This window comes from Pagrus pagrus (genome assembly GCF_965226575.1).
Source record: "Pagrus pagrus genome assembly, chromosome: 5".
Taxonomy (NCBI): domain Eukaryota; kingdom Metazoa; phylum Chordata; class Actinopteri; order Spariformes; family Sparidae; genus Pagrus; species Pagrus pagrus.
The window spans coordinates 1,574,405-1,598,379 of NC_140189.1; the positions used below are offsets into that span (position 1 = coordinate 1,574,405).

The window sequence follows — 23,975 nt, forward strand, 5'->3', positions numbered from 1 at the left end:
CGCCGGGCTTGAAGCCAAATCTCATAGTGGCCAAACCATGTAATTACAACGTCACATGGTGCACTGGGGCCCAAAATGACTTTTTCCCATAAGCTAATATGGTGAAAGACACAGCTCTAAAAGATCTTTTAGCGCAACAACCCCTGCGAAATGAGTTATTTCACTGTCATAATTTGAGTCATTCGGTCCAATAATATTTGGAAAGTCTAGAAGAGCTGCACGATTAAATCATTTTATCCTTGTTCAAGTAAGCCGGGCGCTAAACCGGAAATTAAATTTTTCCCAAGATCTTGTATTGATGATGGGAGAATCAGGCCGCTGTGTAACATCTTCTCCAGCACATCCCAAAGACACTCAATGGGGTTAAGATCTTGATTCTGTGGTGGCCAATCCATCTGTGAAAATGATGTCTCATGCTCCCTGAACCACTCTTTCACAATTTGAGCCCGATGAATCGTGGCATTGTCATCTTGGAATATGCCCGAGCCATCAGGGAAGAAAAAAATCCATTGATGGAAAAACCTGGTCATTCATTCAGGTAGTCAGCTGACCTAATTTCTTTTGCACATTATGTTGCTGAACCTAGACCTGACCAACTGAATCAACCCCAGATCATAACACTGCCCCTACAGGCTTGTACGGTAGGCACTAGGCAAGATGGGTGCATCACTTCATCTGCCTCTCTTCTTACCCTGATGCACCCATCACTCTGGAACAGTGTAAATCTGGACTAATTATATTTAATATATGTATATATTAAAAAAAGGAAAGGGACAGAAATTGGGAATAATTCTGTGTCTCAGTCTCAGTTGTCTCAGTCTTTGTAATGATGTATTTGTGCCCTGAAGTAAGTAGGTTCCAGTCAACTGTACTTAAAATGAGTCTACTTCAGTACATTTATTTAGTGTAAACTTATGTCGTCATATTAAACTGATGTTCACTGTTTAACACTTCATGTTCAAGAAACTCTCATACCATTTTTCCACTAAAAATTGCCTATTGACCCCATTCCCACTTCCGGCAGGCAAGGCAGCCTGTCTGTGATGTGTGTCTGAAGCGTTACGTTGTACGTCACTGACATATGTTTCATGAATGTGGTGGAAAAAATTTGTAACAGAAGAGAAAACAACAATAGAGCCATTGGGAAAGAAGCGTCTGTAAAATGGTGGACAGTAATAAAACAAATAGACTGCATCCTGAATTCTCTCCTTATTTACAAAGCCGAGCTGAGCCGAAGAGATAAAAACCTGTGTCTACTGTAGAGTCAATTGACCCGGGTGTAAATGAGTTTATACATTCCCATTGCACACAAATGCCCGATCTTAGCGGGTTTAAGTGGGATTTTTGACCAGTGGAAAAGGGGTATAAGTCCTGTTGTGTGCCTCCGCTGTAAGCCATTAGCTCAGTCAGCTGTAAGCTGTTAGCTCAGTCAGCTGTGAGCTCTGGTTGCTGTTAGCTGTCATCAGTGTTGGGTGTAATGCGTTACAGTAACGTAACTACTTTTTTCGGGTAAAAAGTAGTGTAACACGTTACTACTGAAAATATGGTCACAAAACGTAGTTCCTTTTTCAGTTGGGCACAACGTTACTTTTCCCAGGGACAGATTTGACAGTGACACTGCCTCAGCTGCGTGCTTGCGCAGTAGTCGCGGGCTCTTATTTCACATTGAGGCTGGTGCTAGCAATAGCATGCAGAGAGCAGTCAGTCATGATGGCAAGCGCGGCGGAGCAACCACAACAACCAGCGGTGACTTTTGAGGGATGGAGGTATTCCCATTATTTCGAACTGATTGAAAATAAGGGGAAGAATTTGAGTGTGAGGTGTACACTGTGCCCTGGCCAGAAACTTTTGTCCACTGCCAGATCGTAAAACTTTCACGGGCTATCTGGATGAATGTTATCAGAAAATGGAGAGGGAATTAAAGAAAACTTTCGAGAGTTTGCAGTATGTGTCAACCACTGCGGATATATGGAGTAGCCATAACAGAAGCTTTTTGGGAATCACAGTGCACTCGATCAATCCACGCAACTTGAATCGTGAGAAAGCAGCCATCGCATGCAAAAGAATAAAGGGCAGGCATACATATGATGCTGTCGGCTTTGAAATGGAACAGATTCACTCAGCGTTTGGCCTTTCACGCAGGATCTCCGCCACCGTTACGGACAACGGTTCTAATCTTGTTAAAGCCTTTAAGATGTATGCACCCTCTGAGCCTGACGAGGAGGAACATGCAGCCCCTGAGCCTGACAAGGAGGAGGATGAAGAGCAGGGTGTAGTTTTCACCGATGTGGAAGAGTTGCTTAGGACCACAGAAGGACAGTTTTCTCTTCCCCCGCATTTTAAGTGTGCTTCGCATACGCTCAATTTGATCGCGTGCAATGACATTGACAAATGGCTGTCATCCAACAGTGACTCAAAATGTGTGTACAGGAGTGCAACGGCGAAGTGCGCTGCTCTTTGGACAAAGGCAAGCCGTTCTACCTTGGCCTCTGAGATTGTCGATGAAATCTGTGGGAAAAAAATGATTGTGCCAACATCAACAAGGTGGAATTCCTTCCACGATGCCTTGTCCCGCATCAGTGACATCCCGGCCCAAGATTTGAATACGCTTTGTACTAGACTGGACATCAGAGCCCTGACAGAGCGCGAACATCTATTCCTCAAGGAATACTGCAGTGTTTTGGGACCCCTGACAATAGCACTGGATATATTGCAAGGAGACAGCTACTATGGTGCTCTTCTACCAACCCTGGAGACCCTGATGTCCAGGACACTGGCACTCCAAAATGGACTGTCGAGGATGACAGCAGACCTACCGGGTGTGATTGTACAGGTAAGACAATTTATATAATACATAAATGTGTAGGCTATGGCATAAATATAAATATAAATTATATAGGCATATACATGTAAATGCCTATCCATTAACGGACATTTCTTCATAAATATTCTAAATTTTGATAAATGCATTATGCCCCCATTGATAGAGTGAGTCGTGTGTCTGAAAATTATGTGTTCTATATCATCTTGTCCTAGGCTATCAAGAAGCGATTCGCACCGGTGTTGGAGAGCAGGGAAGCTTTATTGGCTGCCTTGACGTTATGGAAATTTAAAGCTAGATGGATTGGGGGAGCGGAGCGGAAAGAAGCGGCGCGTGCGCTGCTCATTGCTGAGTGTCGCACTCAGACTCTACCCCACGCTACAGAGCAGGCTGAGAAGAAAAACCAAGAGCACAGCAGCGTCAATGAGAAGGACTTTTTTTCTTTTGATGAGGAGGAGGAAGACGCAATGTCCTTCAGTGCAGACTCAGAGGTACTTGAATACATGAGATCAGGCTCAGAGTTAGAAGTCCTCAACAGTTTCCCCCGAGTGAAAGCTGTGTTCATGAAATACAACACTGCCACACCATCCAGTGCACCGGTGGAAAGGCTGTTCAGCCTGGGAGGTCTTGTGCTTACCCCCAGAAGAAACAGACTTTCAGATAAACGTTTTGAAAGACTGCTCCTGATGAGGTACAATCACACATTTTGTGCTGATGTGGAATAGGTTACCTGGCTGCCACCCATGCTATACACAGAACTCAAGCCTATGCCCAATATCCTCTTTTCTATCTGCCATCATACTGTGAAGAAGGGCCAGCATATTAAGTGAACATAGCCTGTTAATTCTGAGGCTAGTCATGCTTTAAGTTGTGCTTGATTTTATTTTGGCTAAAATGTCTTTGCCTTCAAGCTGTATTATGCCATTTTATTTTATTTACACACGCCATCAACATCGAACCATTTTGAAGTTATTCTTTTTCTGTTAGATTTAGATGAGGCATGTTTTGTTTTGAGACATATGAGCCATTTTGAGGTTTTCATCATGTTGTCCTAGCCTATTGATACAATTTGCACTATAGCTTTGCACCAATTTCGGTGTAGCCTGTTTAATGTAAGAGTTATGTATTTATGTGTTTTATGTTCACTTACATGCCCATAAGATGCATCGAGGCTGGTATTATTGTTTGTATTCTTGTTTTTCTTGTCAAGTGCTCTGTGGCATTTTTCACAATAAAGAGCACAAAAGAAATACCTGTTATGTCCTCCATAGTAGAACTTTATGTAGGCCTATACACATTTAGGAAATCAGATGGGGTTCTGCCCAAAGTCGAGCACCATAAAAGTAACGAGTAACGTAAGTAAAGGATTACTTTTTTAAGAAGTAACGAGTAACGAGCAAATACTACTTTTTAAAAGTAACTTCCCCAACACTGGCTGCCATGCTGTTAGGCTCCCTACCGTATTTATCTCTCTCAACAGTGCTGTGTCAGCGCTAGTTATATTGATTTGGCTGGCCACTCAACGCAAGACCTAACGTTATAAGAATTGTTCTGCAGTACCAATCCATTAATCCCCTCAGTCACAAACTGCTTGCTGGCAGGACCAGCAAGCCATGCCAGGACCATGCCAATATGTTGCACTTGTTAAACCAAGAGGGCACTGTAAATCCATATTGATATTGGCAAGAGGAAACTTAGTTAGTTGTTAGCAGCCAATGGGCAGCAGAGTCCTGTGGTGTGTGTGGCTGTGACATTTTAGCAGCACATAGAGAAATTGTCTCCTGAGTTTATCGATCAGCTCGTCTGATCAGATTCTAGAGAGACCACCAAGCAAACCTTATACACTGTATAGCGATTGGTGCCCAATCAATCGGAGCACTCTTAGTTACAATGCATGTTATTCTGGGAAACATCCATCTGGATGTCACACACCACCTACCCAAACACGGTCGTAGACCAAGCATACCCCCTCATGGCAACGGCACATCCCAATGGTAGTAGTCTCCCAAGCAGGACAATGCAACCTGACATACCACAAAAGCTACTGAGGACTGGCTTGAGGCAACAAACAAAGAGCCCAAGGCGTTGACCCTGCCACCAAATTCCCCAGATCCCAATCCGATCCAGCATCTGGGGTGTATGCGGGAACAAGAGTGATCCTTGGAGGCTCCACCACCCAACATACAGGACCCAAAGGATCCAGACAACACAGGATACCCCCAGAAATCTTATGACTATGCCTCAAGGAGTCAGAGCTGTTTTTGCTGCACAAGGGGAAGCCGCACAATATTAAACAGGTGGTTTTAATGTTGTGGCTGGTCGATGTAGGATACTTTTAAAAAAAAAATTCAGATGTCTTAATAATCCATCGGTTAAGCCAAATCAGACATTCATTGCCTTCAGTTATCACAGTGCACTCATAACAATAAGCTTTACCAGCAGCAGCCAGTGATCTATAGACATCTTTTGTGTCAGGTTTCACCTCTCAGGAGACATGCAGGCTGCACAAAGCCTGTGATTGGTGGAGGTTGTTGAGGCAACACAGCCAGAAAGGATAAACTTTACACACTACACAGGGCTGACAAAATTACTTTTACTGAATGATTTTCATGGGGCTTTCTCACTTGGCATTCATTTCAGTAAATATACAAACACAGCATTATCTTGGTTGTGCCCCACAACTTGTGAAATCTGCACTCATTATATTGCAAGGTCTTGCCTATACTCAACACTTACCCCCACAGACAGCTCCACCTTGAAGCCATATTTTTTAAATCTCATTTTGAAAATATCATCTTCAAACCACTTGCTGCAATTCTGATTTCACTGTTAATGATCAACAAACATTTATTTAAACTAACAAAGTTTGCGAATTACAAATCAGCCATTTTGAGGATGCTTAGTAGTGAGGGCTAATGATATGCATTATCAAGGCTAAACCACCCTAAAATGTTTCAGAAGGGACAAGTGCTGATAAATGTGTGTGTATGTGTGTGTGTGTGTGTGTGTGTGTGTGTGTGTGTGGTGTGTGTGTGTGTGTTTGTGTGTGTGTGCCTGCACGCACACGTGCATGACTGCATGTTGTGTGAGGGGCGTTTATAGATGCTGATAAGCTAGCAGGAGGGCAACACTGATAAGTGCTGTACGTTAACTCATATATATTTACTGTTTACTGCACATTCACAATGACATGTTATGTGACAAACTGTATACACATAATTATATACTTAAAGTTTATGAATCTATATCATCTGTATGCATTAGGATTAGGGGCTAGGGTTATGTACAGTACCTGCAAGTAAAGCAGATACTGTTTTACAGAAGTAAACTTATGTTTAAAGACCTCCACATGTTTAAACCAGTGAGGATTAGTTTCCCTCATTTAATGTTTTTCTCTTTTCCTTCACACACATCTTTTCTGTGTCCCTGTCTCTCTGTGTAAATACAGAAGGGTGGGGCTAAAGGGAACCCACACTCTATAGGAGGGGCACACGCTGTCTGCTGGTTTAAGCTTCTTATCCAGCACACACATTTCTACATTGTTTATCAACCAAATGCCAACAGCTGCTTTCTGTGCTTTTGCTGGCACACTTAAAATCAACCATGCTGACTTTCAAATGTTCAGATGTATCCACTGCTGAGGGGCAGGAAATTGGTAAGAAGAATCTATTTGTCAGCTCTCAGGCATAAAGAAAAACATTACAGAGATACTTTATTTTGCAAGGCTTGTGCACTGAAGGGGAGGTTTTGAACTTAGCAAAAGTTACTTGACTGCCATATCAAAAGATCTCTAAATAAAAACCAATCATAAGATTAGGGGTAAATGGGCTACATGGGCAAATGTCTATGAACATGCATGAAAAGCAACAAAAAATACTGTTAAGAAAAAAAACAAAACAAGAATTAAAGCTCGAATATGTCTGCGGATGTGTTCAGGAATATGTTTGTGTGGTGTCCGGAGATGCTGGACTAACAGTTTTGGTTAATTCCCTTTTGTCTGTCTTTTTTCCCCCCTTTTTTAGTAAACCAGAGGCCATTTAAAGTGAAAATCTCTGTGTAGTTTTGCTCCTGTATATTATGTCCACTAAAGAAGAATCTCTTAAATAAAGTATGGCTGCATTAGTGTTTGCTTGTAGGCAGTTTATGAATACGTAGTTTTAAGAATACCTTTCTCCTATAAACATGCTTTAAAGGACGTATTTGTAATTCCCTGCCAGCTGCTTCAAACTAATAAGGGACAGTATTTCCTTCTAAATGTTTAGTACAAATCCTTTTTGTTATTTATTTATTTTTTATTTATATTTTTATTACATTTTCACAAAACTCAAAACACACAGAACTGCTCAGACACGACAGAGAAAGAAAAGACAGCAGTGTGGGCAAGAAGGTACAGTAAATAAAAAATAGCTATGAAAATAGAAATAAAAAAAAAAAAAAACAGTTCCATCCAGCCCCCTCCCTTTCAATCTCCCACAGCAAGACAAGGCAGTATCCAGATGACAAATAAAACAGAGCATACAGACATATCAAGGCTACAAGGTGCTTGCTAGATAGTGAGCACTTGAGACAAAGTCACAAAGACAGGCTAGGCTGATCTGGGAAATCCATGTAGCAAGGAAGATGACAGCGTGGGCCCGATATGCTGCAAGGGTCCCAGACCTTATAGAAAGCATCTATTTTGGAATGAAGCACGCATGTGATGTATTTACTAGGAATGCAATCCATAACAATGTTGTGCCATGATTTTTTTGTTGGAGCAGCATTCTTGATCCAGAAGAGCAGAATGTTCTTTCTAGCAGCAAAAATCAGTATATTGAAAAGTCTCCTGTGTTTACTGTCAGTGATCTGACCATCCTGGAGACCAAGTATAAGGCACATAGGGTCCATCCGTATTGAGACACCAAAGATAGCAGACAGTTCATTCACAATACCAGACCAATACCTTTGTAGCTTCACACATGACCAGAAGCAGTGGACATAATTACCAGTCTCAGAATTACATTTCCAGCAAAGCGGGGAAGTATTAGCATCCATTTTGTTCTTGACAGCAGGTGTTATGTGTGTGCGGTGTACAGTTCTAAACTGTATGGATTTGGTGCGGTTACACACTGAAATGTTCATAGCCTGAGACCAGACTTCCTGCCAGTCAGCATCATCTATATCAACACCCAGATCTTTCTCCCAGGCTTGCTTAGTGGTTTGTGAGGTAAGAGGAGAATTGGAGTTCAGGGCTTTATAAAAAACAGTAATGCATTTTTTATCAATCTGTAAAGACAGGGCTTTCTCCACACACAAAGTGGTGTTATTAGTCTTTAAGGTGGTATCTTTAACTATAAAATCTCTAATTTGTAAATATCTGTAGAAGTCACCCTGATTAAATAAGCCAAATTGCTGTTGCAACTGCTGAAAGGATAATAAAATCTGGCCTTTAAATAGATCACTTATTTTCTTTAGCCCTTGGGTGCCCCACACTTTAAAGCCCTGGTCTTCACAGCCTGGCAGGAAGTCCGGGTCATCAAGAATGAGAGTGAGAGGAGATGATAACTGAGCCCGGCCTTCTATTGAGCGAATGGATCTCCAGGCTCTGATGGTACAGAGAGTAATAGGGTTAGTGCAGAGGTTTTTAACAGATTCAGGGTTATTCATAAACAATAGATTCAACAGAGGACACTTCGACTGAGAGGATTCAATATCATGCCAAATCGAGGCTGGATCACACTTGTGCCAGCTTGCAATCACCCGCAGGTGTGATGCCAGTTGGTAAAGTCTAAGATTTGGTACATCTAACCCTCCATCACAACCTGCCATTTGAAGTTTTGTCATCTTAAGACGGGGCTTCCTTTTGCTCCAGATGAAGGAGCTTAGCCAGCCTTCAAGCACCTTAAAAACCTTGTTGGATAATAAAATAGAGATCATTTGCAGTGGGTATAGCAGTCTGGGCAGGACGTTCATTTTTATGAGGGCAACCCTACCTAGCCAGGAAAGAGGGAGAGGGGCCCATCGGTCTAAATCCGCTCTTATAGCATCCAAGAGAGAGGGGAAGTTGGACTTAAACATCTGACCAAAAGTGGGTGTCACATGCACTCCTAAGTAAGTGAAACCAGTGGGAGACCAGCGGAATGGGAAGGGCTCAGCCATACTTGGAACACATGTTAACGACCCCAGGGGCATAGCCTCGGATTTTGCAAAGTTAATTTTATATCCCGAAAAGACGCTAAATGACGAAATGACCTTAATCAGGCAGGGAACAGAAGTTTGGGGGTGCGATAAATGTATCAAAATGTCGTCCGCGTATAGGGTAATTTTGTGTTCCCTTTCACCAACAAAGATACCAGAAATTAAGGTGTTCTGCCTTACTGCTTGGGCCAGCGGCTCAATAGCAATGTCAAAGAGCAGGGGGCTGAGTGGGTCACCCTGCCTATTCCCGCGGTGGAGGGGGAAGTTGTCGGATCTCAGCCCGTTAGTCAGAACCGCTGCCGTCGGAGTATTATATAGAACCCTAATCCAATTCACAAAATTATCGCCTAGGCCAAATTCCTCCAGAGCGTAGAACAAATACGACCACTCGACCCGGTCGAATGCCTTCTCGGCGTCAAGAGACAGCACGAGGGGCCGGGTCCTTACAGCTCTGGGTTATTTAGATGATGTTAAGGAGCCTCCTCATATTATCACAGGAGTTCCGGCCCTTGACAAACCCGGTTTGGTCCTCCCTGACAATATGGGGCAGCACCCTCTCTAGGCGTAAGGCCAATATTTTGGAGAGCAGTTTTTGGTCAGAGTTAAGTTGGGCTATCGGCCTATAGGAGGTGCAGCTATCCGGGCATTTTCCTTTCTTAAGGATGAGAGAAATGTTGGCCTCCCTAAAGGATTGAGGAAGGATCCCATTTTCAAATGAATGATTAAGCATAGACAGCAGAGGGTCTAAAAGAATACTACTAAACTCCTTGTAAAACTCACATCCAAATCCATCTGGCCCTGGGGCCTTACCGGACGGCATAGATTTCAAAGCAAGTAGCGCCTCCTCTCTAGTAATTGGGGCATTTAGTTGTAATTTTTGATCCTCCGTATTTTTGGGGAGTCTCAGATCTGCAAAAAACTGACGCATAAGGGTCAGGGCATTATCAGGCTGTTCTGAACTATATAGATTGGAATAAAATGATGCAACAAAAGACATAATCAGTCCGCGGGAGTATATTTTACATGTCTCCCAGAGGACAGAGGGACTTTCTGTGGATGGTGAGTTGATACGAATAAAAAATCTTAAATTCTGAAGTAAAGTAGGAAATAAACTTGTCATCTTTGAGGAGATAAGGTTGAAATCTCCAGCGCCGTGACAACGCCCTATCCTCTGCGAGAGAATATACCAAATAAAGGGGCGCTAGGTCTGACAGCACAATGTTGCCTATGGAACATGATAAAGCAAGAGACACTTTTGAGGAGGGGATGAAAATGTAATCAATTCTGGTATAGCTTTTATGTGGGGCCGAAAAAAAAGTGAACTCTGAATCAGTAGGGTGAAGCTTCCTCCACACATCAGAATATTCAATATCGTGACATATATTAGTAAGCACCCTTGCTTGCTTAGAAGGGGGAGAAGTGTCAGATGGAAGTTTGTCAAGAGAGGGATTAAGGTGCCAATTGAAATCTCCTCCCACAAAAGAGTCCCCCGAGGCCCGCTCCATAAACACTGCAAAAGCCTTGGAGAGAAAATCAGGGGAATAGGCTGGGGGACAATATAGATTCATAAATGTTACCTCTTTTCCTGCGAGTATTCCTTTAACAATTACATACCTGCCCTGGCTGTCCTTAACACAATCAAGAGGCCTAAATGCCAGCTTTTTACTAATCAGAATGGCTACGCCCCTACTGAAAGAAGAATATGATGTAGCAAAGACCTGCCCCACCCAACTCCTTTGCAATTTAGCATTATCTTTGTCCTCCAGGTGAGTCTCCTGGAGGAACGCAATAGAAACATCTTCCTTTTTCAAAAATGATAATACTGCCGTCCTCTTGGTAGGTTTTTGAAGGCCACGGATTTTCCAAGAACAGAGCTTAATATTATTTAAATCAGACATGGCCATAAGACACTATTCGCCATAAGGGCAGGATAAAAAGCCAGAGCCGGTTATACCTACACTCATCCTGTATATGCATCCCATGACCCACATTATCAGATACATAGGACAGTTACATTTAGCAGGAGTGGAAAATGCCACACTGATAACCAACTTAAATCTTATATACATGTCATGTCCTGAGCGAAACACATAAACTACACTGAACAAGCATAACAAATGTACAACAGAGAAAAACAAGCTGAGGGTCTTTCCCCAAATAAACAGGGACCGTTCACCATACAAGCAACTTTCAAACTCACCAAGAGCGAACTGACGGCATATGATGAATAGCGTGCCAAAAAAACTAAAAGAGTCCTCCCTGTGGGAGTAATCGAAATATAATGGAAACGAAATCTTCACGTTACGAGCAGCCGTGCCACTAGGTTAAGAAATGTTCAATATGTTCAAAATGTTCAGAGTGTTCAAAAGTAGGCTACGATGTCTGTAAAACGGAGCATGGCCTACCAGCATGAGTAGGGAAACAACTCGGGCTGTTGCAGAAAAAGTGTCCCAAACTGGACAAAGGGGAGCTTTGTTAACATCCAGGAAGAGAGTCAATGACAGCGCGTACCTCCTCCGGGGTGGAAAACCTCTTTTTGGAGCCTCCATGTGTCACCTGTAGAGGAGCCGGGAATAGCATAGCATACGGCATCCCTCGCTCTCGCAGCCGCTGTTTCACCGCATCATATGCCTTGCGTTTCTTCATCACCGTCGAGGAGAAATCGCTGTAAAAAGAGACCCTGGATCCGTTGTAGATTAAGCCACTTCCATAACCCTCTGCTTGTCTCTGAACGCGTGGAATCGTAGCAGCAGCGACCTGGGGCTCCTGTTCGGATCCGGCTTTGGTGCGAGAGTGCGGTGGGCTCTCTCAAGCTTTATGTGACTGGCCTTTGTGGTCATCTTTAGGACTCGGGGTAGCCATGACTCGAAAAACTCCACCGGCTGCCCAGTCTCCGTATCCTCTGCCAAGCCGACGACCCGAATGTTCAGGCGTCTGCTATAGTTCTTGGCCATGTCCAGACCTGCTTTTCCAGCTCCACAATCCTCGGCTCTTGTGCTGCGGCGGAGTTTTCAACTGCTAGTAGCCTATCCTCTGCTTCATCTAGCCGCTTGCTAGCAGCCTCGAGCTCTGTAGCATGCTTGTGGATAGTTTCGGCTAGAGGGCTGAGTTTTTTATCGATAACTTTAATAATGTTGGAAGTCATTATGCTCAGAGCTTTGGCAAGGGCAGGGTCAAGCTCACCCGCTGTTCCAAACTCGGCCTGGTCGCCATCTTGTGTATCGTCACCGGGCTCGGACGGGACGTCTTTTTTGTCTTTATTTCCTCTGGTTCTTCCCATCTTGTCGAAAGACTGTGGCCAAAAGTTTTCCAAGGACATAGCCTGTGATGTTCATAACAAAAATGGCTTATAGCGCCCGGTTATCGTCAGGATAATGAGATAATTAGTACCGAGTGGCACGGAGCTCTGGCAAAAGCGTCTGCTCAGCTCACCGCCATCACGTGACCCCCTTTTGTTATTTATTTTATATATTTCATTTGTTTCTTTTCAAATTCATTGTTGGAAGATTCACCCTTTCTCAGTTGCATTTTTACATTCACAGCTCATTCCATTGGTGTAACAAACACAGGTTTGTGTAAGCAGGCACACTGAACAACCACTGTAACCTCCTTGAGTAAAGCTGGCACAACATTTTTCCAGCAGGTTGGAATGTTTAGCTTTTGTCTACACAAAAAAGCCTTTCTTTGTTTTGCCATTAATACAAAGCTTACAAAATTAACAAAAATATCAGTGCAATAGTGGACACTAAAATGCTTGTTGATGAGACCTGCTGCAGATGAGAATAAAGGCCAGGGTAGTAATTCATCACTGGGGTCGGCTGGACTGGAATTCTGCTCCTAAAAGACAAAGATGTGGCAGGGCAGTTAGTTCAGACATGTTTTTATTACAACATGTAAGGACTGTCTAGGTGCTGTATCGTAGGCAACTGGACTTGTTTCAGTTTCTTGAAGACGTTTCTTCAAGAAACTGAAAGTTGCCTACGATACAGCACCTAGATTTGCTATGACCTGGATGACTGAGAACCCTCATCAACATGTATGGACTGTGTTTGTTATACAGTGTGAATAGTGATAAGATCAGACTAAGATAGTGTGTACACTGTAGTGCTTGTAATGTTTTTTGTAAAGTCCTCTGTACATGTAAGATATGAACAATACAAATATTGTACAGACAGGATTTATTATTTATTTCACTCAGATGATGTCAGTACTCGTAATACATATATCACAGTGTAATCTGCCCTCTTTTAGGGAGAAACGTAAGGAACAATTGTGTCCAAAACTAACAATATTACATTATCACATAGAGGAAACATGGACTGCAGAGTAAAAAAACTTGTTCATCAGACAGCCACATGGTTTTCACAGGATATATGATTTATAAGTACAAATAAGTGAAATCTTCAGCCACTTTAGACTTACTTGTCACTATGCTTGATCCAGTCCAGTGCTTGATCAAGCAGGATCTTCTAGCTCTTCAGGCCTGGTCGTTTCTTCATGGGGGTAGAAGCCGGAGCTGATCTATTTCATGATTTACTAACTGGTCACAATATCAAACAGTGTCAGTGCTACAGTTAGACATGCAAAATAAAACTTGTAATGTCACAAAATGTATAGGGAACTTTGCCAACGGTAAATCCTGCCTCATCTCATAACAGTAATGCCAAGTAGTCAGAATGTAATGAATTGAATGACATTTTTTCAGTCTACTACTGCTACTTTCCAGCATCACCTGTATGTAACTTATCAGATTTTTACTGCACAACAAGTCAATAACTATAAATGGCAGGCGACTTGTGTAACTTCAAGCAGGGTTAGGGTTAACCTGCAACCTAATTCTTTTGGTCACTTTTCAAAGCTCATGACCATAGGTGAGGATTGGAACGCAGATCAACTGTTAAATCGAAAGCTTTTACTTGATGGTCCTGCGCAATGTCCGCAAAACTGTTGATGCCGCAACAAACCGCCTGTCCATCCCACGCTCCATTTTCCTGTCACTCCTGAATAAGACCCCAATATACTTGCTTGGGACTGGAGCTCACCCCCCAACTGGAGGGGGCAATTTCCTGTTTTCTGGCAGGGGACCATGGCCTCAGACTAAGAGATGCTGACTCTAAAATCTGGACTGATTCACACTCGGTTGCAAACAGCCCCAGTACCTACTGGAGGTCAACAGGGATGCAATTCTAAGGTTCCCAAACTGGACACTCTCCTCACCACGGCTGCACTTAAAGATCCTTTCCATGAATATCTCAAACAGGATAGAAGACAAGGGACAACCCTGGTGAATTTCAACACCCACTGGAAAAGTGTTTGACTTTGTGGCTAGTATATGGACATAGCTTTAATTTATAGGACCAGATAGCTTGTAGCAATGGCCCCAGTACCCCATACTCTCATGCAGTGCCCCCCACAGTACTCATCAGGTTGAAGGCCTTCTCCAGGTTCACAAAACACATGCAGATTGGTGGGCAAACTCCCATAACCCCTCCAGCCAGCCCAGTCCAGGTCAGCAGTTCTTCTACCTGGCTGAACACAGCCTGGGTTAAGTGACAGGCTAAGTCCTTCTTGGCAGGGACACTTAAAGGGGAATTGCCGTTTTTTACAACCTGCACCTTATTTCTAGCATAAAATACGATCATTTACTCACCCAGATAACTTTGGTGTCATTTGGAGTTGTTCGGACGAAATTAGATCCAGTGGAGCGCCGCGTATATCGATATAATGCGAGTGATTGGGGCACCGAAGCACAGCCTCTATATAACGCATTATCTGCCGCGAAACTAGTTCATTTCACCAATATTTTGTTATGATACGCTAGTGCTATTCCCCTCTGAGTCCGGGGTTGCCTGTTATCAACATCCGGGGTTTCATCCGAACGACTCCAAATGACACCAAAGTAATCTGGGTGAGTAAATGATCGTATTTTATGCTAGAAATAAGGTCCAGGTTGTAAAAAATGGCAATTCCCCTTTAAATGGCCTGTGCCCTGAAAAATGAAAAAATAAATAAATAAATAAAATGAATAAAACATTTTAACAAGCAAAGAGTGAAATAAAAAATGACAATGCTTCCCTTTCTCTGTCTCTCTGTTTATATTTCTTCCTCTTTTCAGTCTCAAATTGTGTGTAAAGACACAGAAGTGACAGATTAAAGTTATCTCATATGGATTTATAAGGAAATTCTAATAATCTCACTGAGATCTCTTTCTCCCTTTCTCTGTTTCTTACAGACTGACTCTTGATGTTGACCAGTTGCAACAGAAGGCTTGAAAATGATTTAACCAACCCAGAAAGCCTGTACGTTTTATAATTCACACTATGTTTTTGTCTCTCTTCATTGAGGTTGGGGGTATATTTAAGCAACTATAAGGAAGATGGCTTCTTCCTCAGTCTTGTAAAACTCTCCATCACATTCTGTTTCTTTTGTCCTCTAGGGTCTTTTTCTATACTGAAACTCTCACAGCTTGACTGCCTGTAAAGACACATTATTATTACATCAATATAGCTTTTAACATTTTCCTATTTTAATATATATCAGTAATTATAATGTGTCAGAAATATGTGGCACTGTATAAAGTGAGAGCCTATCATTCTCACCTTTTTTTTAATTAAAGCCAAACAACATAGCATTATAGGTAATTTAACAGAAACAGTTACACGGATGTATTTTTCTCTCTACTGTAATGTCCATCGATGTACTTCCATCATTCATTGAACGGATGGGGGTCTCAGTATTTTATTCAACTAAACCTTAGCCTTAAATCCAACTTGTAGCCCTCAAAAATCATCTTAAAGGAGTGAGGGCCAAATAAAACAGTTAACATTAACATTTGCCCAGTTGTAACTCTAATTCTGAAGGTACTCAAATTTTGACTCATATTCTCTCTCTCTCTCTCTCTCTCTCTCTCTCTCTCTCTCATCCCCCCCCCTCAGTGACTCAGGTTGAATTTACGTATGACTGAATTAGAAGCCTCTGGGGTGGAGGAACATCCCCCGCCCTACATAATCTTTGTGGTGGTGTTCCTCTTCTTCCTCACTGGACTGTTTGGCTTCCTCGTCTGCCACCTGCTGAAGAAGAAGGGCTACCGCTGTCGCACTGGAGACATGGACGATGCTGAGGAGGAGGAGGAGGAGGAGGAGGAGAAGAAATTAGGAGGAAATGCAGACGGTGGGTAAAAAAAAAATTGAATTGACAAGGAGGTCATAATTCCTGTCCTATTCCTGTGAATGCGATATCTTAAGGAACAATATCAGGGAATTTATTCAATATTGGCACAAGTGTCCACTTGGATTTTGGCATGAATTGATTACATTTTGGTGGTCAAAGGTCACTGACCTCACAAAATAACTTAAAAATTAAAATGCTATTTTTTACACAAAATGATGAAGTAGTGTCATTTGTTATCCAATAGGTCAAAGGTCAACTTTACTGTGATATCAGAATATTCTGCAAAAAAAATCCATAATTCAGCTCCATAACTCATCGCCGTAACAGAAGGGGAAATTGTGACCAGATTTAAAATTTTCACACTAATGTTTGGTGTCCATCTGGGCTAACTGGTTAACACAGAATCTTCAGTTGATATTCTTTTCAACATAATACTTTTGAATTTTTTCAACTAAAGATGTTCTTACTTAGATGTTGTACTTCAAGCCTAGCATATTTGGTATTTTTATCACTTGAGCACATATAAAACAAAAATACAAACCAACATCAAGTAATAAGTAAATTCACACCAGTTTGTTAATAACTGTATTACTTTCTCTTATATTCTGCGACGAGAAACAAGCGCACAGAAAAACTTTACATCATAGGCATTATCTGCAACTTATCGAAGTAGCTCCATATTTGTTGACAACAGGTCTGCTCGCCAAGCATAGTATTGTGTAGCTCAACATCTTTTTTTCACAACATTACTGCAAAACAACACTGCCTGCCTTTATGTATGCCAAACCGCACTACGCCGAACCACACAACGCTGAACCGCATTAGCGAGGCGCCAATTTTTAAAAGAACCTTTTAACTGTGTGGGATCTACAATCCACTAGTAAAGTGAGCTATTCGCCTAAGAGTGGGGAAGGTCCCCTTGGATATTTCGGCACCAGAGCTGAAGCAAAACTGTAACTCACCTCTGTGTGTTGACACTGTGTTCTGGGGTGACAGATCTCCTGCACAGGCTGCAGGTATGATGTTGGTGTGTGAGTCCTGCCTCCCCACCCTCTCAAAACTGAGGGAGAGCGTCTCTGGCCTGCAGGCTGACCTCAAGGAGAGGGACAAGATCCTTATGGATTTCTCCACCGTCGCCACGACCCAGGCGAAGCTTATCGCCCATCTAAAGGCATCCGGCGCCGGTGACCGGAGCATGATGGCCATGAACAACACCACCCTGCCGTGGACCGGCTCTATCACCATCGGAACTCCAGCACCAGTACTCACCGAGTCCTACTGGCACCGCCAGAGAGCCAAGCCCAAGACATCGGCACTCTCCACCTCCTGCCTTTGCCGCGCGGAGTCACAGTGCTCCATCAGGGAGGATGGAGTAGTGGCTCCGGCTCCGGTGAGCTCAACTCCACTCAAGCCAAGGGAACCCTGGTTGGTGGTGAACAGGGGCACTGGGGCTCGTCCATCTCCCCCTCCTCCGCCTACGGATCTATCACTGGATAACAGGTTTGACATCTTAAGCCTGCAGGATTTCCCTCCCGTGGGTGCTTGGCCCAGCTCGCCTCCAGGACCTGTCCATCCAGCTGGTCGTAGCTCTCACCAGTCCAGGAGCCCGAAGCAGCCTGACCCCCCACCTCGGTCAGGAGAAACCGCAACCGGGCACCACCAACCTCAGGCTTCTTCCTGCCACCGCACCTCCGGGCGCACCTCCAGGCAGCCAGTGGAGCAGCGCACACCCTCCGTACTGGTTGTTGGGACCTCTATGGTCAGGCACGTGGCTGTGCACGGCGGCCGGTCCTTCTGCCACCCTGGAGCCTGTGTCTCTCACCACCATGATCGACTGCCTGCTGGACACGGGGAAGCAGCTAATCATCTCCGGCCCGTTTCCCCCATCTCGTTATGGTGACATCACCAGCAGCCTCCTTCACCAGCTGCACATGTGGCTGAAGGGGTACTACCTAGGAAAAAGTATCCCATTTGTGGACAATTTTATGGCTTTTTTAAACAGACCCCACCTTTTTAAACAGGACGGCCTGCACCCAAACCAGGAGGGATCGAGGCTTTTATCAGTCAACATTGACCTGACTGTCGGTCCTGCACCACAACCACCTCACTGACACTCACCTTCACCCCCCCCCCCCCTACCTACACCATACACGCCCCCCCTCAGTGGCCCCAGTGGCACAGGACAATATTCACGTAATCAAAACCATAACTTCACACAGACAAATGAGACCCAGGACTGTTTTTAGATCAGTTTTTAACATTCCTCTGGAAAAACGTGATGAACGCACGTTCAGCGCAGACGTTAAAATGGCTGTGCTGAACATGCGCTCTCTTTTAAACAAATCTTTTATCATAAATGACATCATTTTAGATAATAACCCGGACAGCATTCTCCTTACAGACACATGGCTTGGCACTGATGCACCTGTTGTTCTCACTGAGGCTTCCCCACCAAATTTTAACTTTTTATTTTCAACTAGGCGGTGCAAAAGAGGGGGCGGTACTGCTTTAATTACAAAGAACACCATGCACTCCAACAAAGTCTTTTTTAACAGCTACTCATCATTGGAGTATCATGCCTTCGTTTTAGCAGCCCACCTATCCTCTGTGTGACAGTCTACCGACCACCCCAGTACTCCACTTCTTTTATTAGTGAGTTTTCAGAACTTTTATCAATTATTCATACCACTTTTAACATAATTTTAATAACCGGTGATTTTAATCTACATGTGGACATGTCTTCAGATTCAATGTCCAGAGAATTTTTAAACCTTTTACACTGCCTTGATTTTAAGCAACATGTCACACAGCCGACCCACAGCAGGGGGCGCACCTTGGACCTGGTTATATCCTATGGCCTGTCCATTGGTGTGCCCTCTGTTGTGGACCTGGCTGTATCTGACCACTTTTGTGTGTTTTTTACAATCAACAATTTTAATCAGCGGGAGGCCCCTGTGAGAATAGTGAGGAAACACTACCTAACTTATGAAGTGGCTGCAAATTGTATCCAGATTTTACAGAGCACTCCTGCCGAAATTTTACCAGCACCCTGTGATTTTATCACTGATAGCTTTAACAATAAAATAAAGCCAACACTAGGGTTGGGTACCGAAACCCAGTATGAGTATGGAACCGGTTCCGACGTAAACGGTAGTAACTGGACCGAATAAAAACAAAAGTTTCGGTGCCTCATTTCACCAACGTCGCACGTGTTGCGTATGACGTCAGTGATGCTGCTCGGTGCCGCTGATGAGAAGGTGAGAGGATCAACAAGATGCCGAAAGGAAGACGGTCAAAAGTCTGGCTTCATTACACACCTAAGGATGGAGACTCTGCGATCTGTAATAAATGCCGCAAAACAATTGCGTGCAAGGGGGGTAACATGTCAAATTTGATGAAACACCTGGCGACACACGGCGTGTACTTAAAAGCCGAACTGTGCACCGTGTTTGACAAACTCTGTGACCCAGTGCCAAGCACATCCACGGCCGCTGCTGCTCCCGCCAGTGTTGCGCCTCCCGGACCCGGACTTCGTGAAGAAAGCCCCAGTCCTGCTGCCAGTGTGATGGACATCACAGATGACGATGACAGCAGCCTTTCTTCTTCGGGTAGCCTAAGTAACGCCGTAATATAAAGTAGTAATAAATAATAATAAAGTAATGCCGACGAAGTTTTAAGATGGAGCTCCTCATTAATCTCCATTATTATATTTTTCGATACAGTATTGTTGTATCTGATATTATGTAAATTGTGTGACTTTTATTTAATAATAGTTTATTTTTATGTTGTATTTAAAATGTTTTAAGTTAATTTTTTTCAATTTGGCTCTGGAAATAAAAGGGCATTGTTTTTTTTTTTACGAAGTGTGTGCATTTTTAGGTTTTTCAGTACCGGTTCAAGTACCGTTTAAGCACCGGAACCGTTTAAAAAATACCGAGTAGTAACCGGTATCGGAAAAAACCCAACCAATACCCAACCCTAGTCAACACTGGACTCAGTGGCTCCACTTTTAATCAAAACAATTAAAACAAGACCTACACCCCCGTGGAGAACTGAGGAAATTAAAAAACTCAAAAGGGAATGTAGGAGTGCTGAAAGGAGATGGAGGAAATCAAAGTTAACAGTTCATTATGAAATATTACATGAACACCTCAAAACTTACAATAACTTAGTCAAACAGGCAAAAATCGCCCACTTCCAAAAACTAATCCATGATCATAAAAATAACCCCAAATTCTTATTCTCCACAATCGACCTTTTAACAAACAAAAATTTTAACAGATCCTCCAAGACACCAGACAACGCCCTTTGCAAGGACTTTGCAGACCACTTCAGAAGAATAATCAATGACATCTGATCCAGTCTTTTATCCCAACAGTTTTTAAGTGTCGACACACCTGGATCATTGATGTCATTGATTTCACCTATGGAAAGTTTTGCCCTGGTTGATGCGAGGACACTTGGTAGAGTTTTCTCCCAAGTAGAGCCCACAACCTGCCTTTTAGATCCAATTCCCACACTGTTTTTTAAAACACTCTTTGGATTCTTTGAGGAACAACTGTTATATATGGTAAACTGCTCTCTTCAGACGGGTGTCTTCCCCACCTCCTTTAAAATGGCAGTGGTGAAGCCCTTTCTGAAGAAGAGCGATTTAGACCCCAATGTTTTAAATGATTATCGGCCTGTATCCAACTTACCATTTTTAAGTAAAATTTTAGAAAAACTTGTTTTTAATCAAGTGAATGATCTCTTAAACTCAAAACATATTTTAGAGAGCCATCAGTCTGGTTTTAGGATGAACCACAGTACAGAGACAGCCCTTTTAAAGATTTTAAATGACAGGAGCAATTTAGATAATCATAAACTCACAGTGTTGGTTCTACTGGATCTAACCGCCGCCTTCGATACAGTAGACCATCACATTTTATTAAACAGACTGAGGAACCTGGTCGGCCTCTCTGGTACTGTTCTTAACTGGTTCATGTCCTACCTTACTGATTGAAGTTTCTTTGTAAGTATGGATACATGTTCCTCGAGAATCCACGAGACAAAGTGTGGAGTTCCCCAAGGGTCAATTTTAGGTCCAACTCTTTTTAATCTTTACATGCTTCCCCTTGGGGACGTCATCAGGAGGCACGGCATCAGCTTTCATAGTTACGCTGACGATACGCAACTGTACATCTTTGTGTCTCCTGATGCCCTTTTTAACTGCATTTTAGATATTAAGTCATGGATGGCAGCAAACTTCCTGCAGCTCAACCAGGACAAAACAGAGGTTTTAGTCATTGGTCCTGAAGGCCAGAGAGAGAAACTTTTACCGAAGTTACAGGATTACGAGAGCACATTCATTACACCAGTTTTAAAATCGCTGCATTGGCTCCCCGTGCACTTCAGGATCGGTTTTAAGGTTCTTTTATTAGTTTTTAAATGTCTTAACGGTCTCGAGCCTTCTTATTTATCTAAACTACTTTTACTTTATCAACCTTCGCGGACCCTGAGGTCCTCCAGTGCCGGCCTTTTAACCATACCACAAGTAAGAACTAAAACACACGGGGAGGCGGCATTCAGTTATTATTGCCCCCGATTGTGGAACAGCCTGCCGGAGAACCTCAGGGCCGCAGAGACTGTTGATGTTTTTAAAAAGAGGCTGAAGACCCACCTTTTTAATCAAGCTTTTAACTGAGCTTGTTTAATTCTTTCTAATTCCTTTTATGCTCATACCCCTATTCTAACATTTTTTATTATTCTATTTTATATTATTTAATTTAGCTTTTACTTTCTTAATCCATCAGCTTTAGCCTTTTTACCTTTTACCCTATCATACTGTTTTATTGTTTTATTTTAATGTTTTAGTCGTTTTTATTCCCTCAGTCTGTAGCTTTATACTTTTATCTTATTTTACTGTTTTAGTCCCTCGGATTTCCAGTGTTTCCCTAATGGGGGCCTACCACACTGGGAGTTGTTTCTGGTCTACCGATGGGGGTGCTGTCCTGTGGACGGCTCTGGGCCGGGTAGCTGTCTGCCTGGGCTGGGGTGATCCCTGTGGCGGCGCCCCCTGTGGTCATGGACCATGATTTCTCTCGGTGTGAGCGGCCCCCAAAGGTAGCTTCTTCCTCAGCCCAGATCTCGGTGCCCAGCCATGTCTCCTCAGTGACAGCTAGTGTAGGTGTGTGAGTGTGAGCGTGTGGGTATGTGTGTGTGTGTGTGTGTGTGTGTATGCCTGCGTATGTGCCTGAGTGTGTATGTATTTGTGTATCTCTGTGTGTTTATTTGTGGGGGTGGGAGGTTTGGGTTTTTCTGGCTTATTCTTTGTTGTTCACGGTTTTTCTTTGTTGTTTTTATCCTCTGTGAGGCACTTTGAGCTACTCAATGTATGAGAAGTGCCATACAAATAAAAGTTGATTTGATTTGATTTTATTATTACCAGAGGGGTATTGCACAAAACCAAGATAAGGGATTAAGCCGGGATATGTTGGTTATCCTGGCTGAATTTAGCCTCAAGTCGGTTGCATAAAAGCAGGTCAAACTTAACCCAGCCAAGTTACTACGGTGATTTATTCTCTGCAGCTAGCCTGCTCCAGACCAGGCTAACAGCCAGGCTAAGATTAATCGTAGTGATTCACCTGTATTTCCACCGTCAATCCTGTGAGGAAGTAATGTGTTTTACAGCATGTCCATGGTCTTTCTAAGTATGTTGCATCATTTTAATTATCCTGCATTAAAATATTACATATATATTGTCATTTCTCATTTTATTCAAATATGTTGGCTGTTTGTAATTGCAACAGTCTTTTTATATTGATTCAAGTGGTAGTATTATTATTACTCAGGCCAAGTGTTATATTGCTATGCTAATGAAGACTTGCTTGTCAAATGTTACTTTTTGCTGTGTGTGTGCATTTTGTTTAGCATTGGTGGTTATCTTTTAAATTCTACTTCACATTCATGAAAAAGGAAGGACACCACAATGTTTTCTAGTTGAATTTCTTTTTAATTTGGCAGTCCTCATTTGTCTTGGTTGCTGGGATCCTGGAATAGAGAAAGCAAAAGCAACAAAGATTAAAACACTGTATTGCAGTTATAGTTACTGTGTGCACTGAAATACCCACTTCTCTTTCTAGTTTCTGGATTTCCAGGTCCAGTTTCCTCAGTGTCCGGCATTTAATCTCAATTTTAAAATTTTTTTATTTTAACGTCCGCCAGCTCTATCTGTCTCTCCAGGTGCTTTGCTCAAAGTCTTCTGACAGTTTGTGAAGTCTGTAAAAGAAATGTCAATTAGTACAGCAGGATTTGTGCATAATGTAGATTTATTTTAGCCAATACTCACAATGTTACCAGGCTGCTTAGGAGACTGCAGCATCTGGGTCCTGTTACACATATATTTTCTATTAGCACCACATCACTGACTTCATATCCTTTATGGACTAAATAAGCAGGATATTTCCATAAAATTGACATACCTCAAGCCTTCTGGAGTCCAGTGACACAGTCTCCTCATCTGCAGAAGTGCATTCTGCAGCTGCAGATGTGCCTTCCCCCGTCCATATACATACATGTATTGAGAGAACTTGAATTAAGATTTCACAGGACATACCAAGCCTGTGATTTCAATACAATGTACTAAGCGGATCATCTTCTGGTGGCTCCAACAGTGTAAGCATGTTCCCAGACACTGCAAGAAAATCCAAAGTCAGACAGTATAATATATTTATTTGATTGTGTTCCATGTGCAGTAGTACTGCAATATGTACCTTGTATGAAGCGGACAGTTTCTGTGGCTGGGACAGAGTCTGTGACTCTCCCTCCC

The 23,975-nt window shown here is 42.8% G+C and overlaps 1 protein-coding gene across 2 annotated transcripts in view; it reads left to right on the forward strand.

Annotated features, from left to right (window-relative positions):
• Window positions 1-23,975, forward strand: part of rell2 (RELT like 2) — a 55,427-nt gene that overhangs the window by 25,764 nt on the left and 5,688 nt on the right. The window contains exons 1-3 of one of the 2 annotated variants that reach the window (XM_084353972.1): window positions 6,386-6,476; window positions 15,231-15,297; window positions 15,934-16,168. In XM_084353972.1, the coding sequence (XP_084210098.1) occupies window positions 15,955-16,168 (214 nt within the window). In that variant the 5' untranslated portion in view covers window positions 6,386-6,476; window positions 15,231-15,297; window positions 15,934-15,954. Of the gene's footprint in view, window positions 1-6,385; window positions 6,477-15,230; window positions 15,298-15,933; window positions 16,169-23,975 lie in introns of those variants that run through there. The other variant, XM_084353971.1, reaches the window with a different exon arrangement.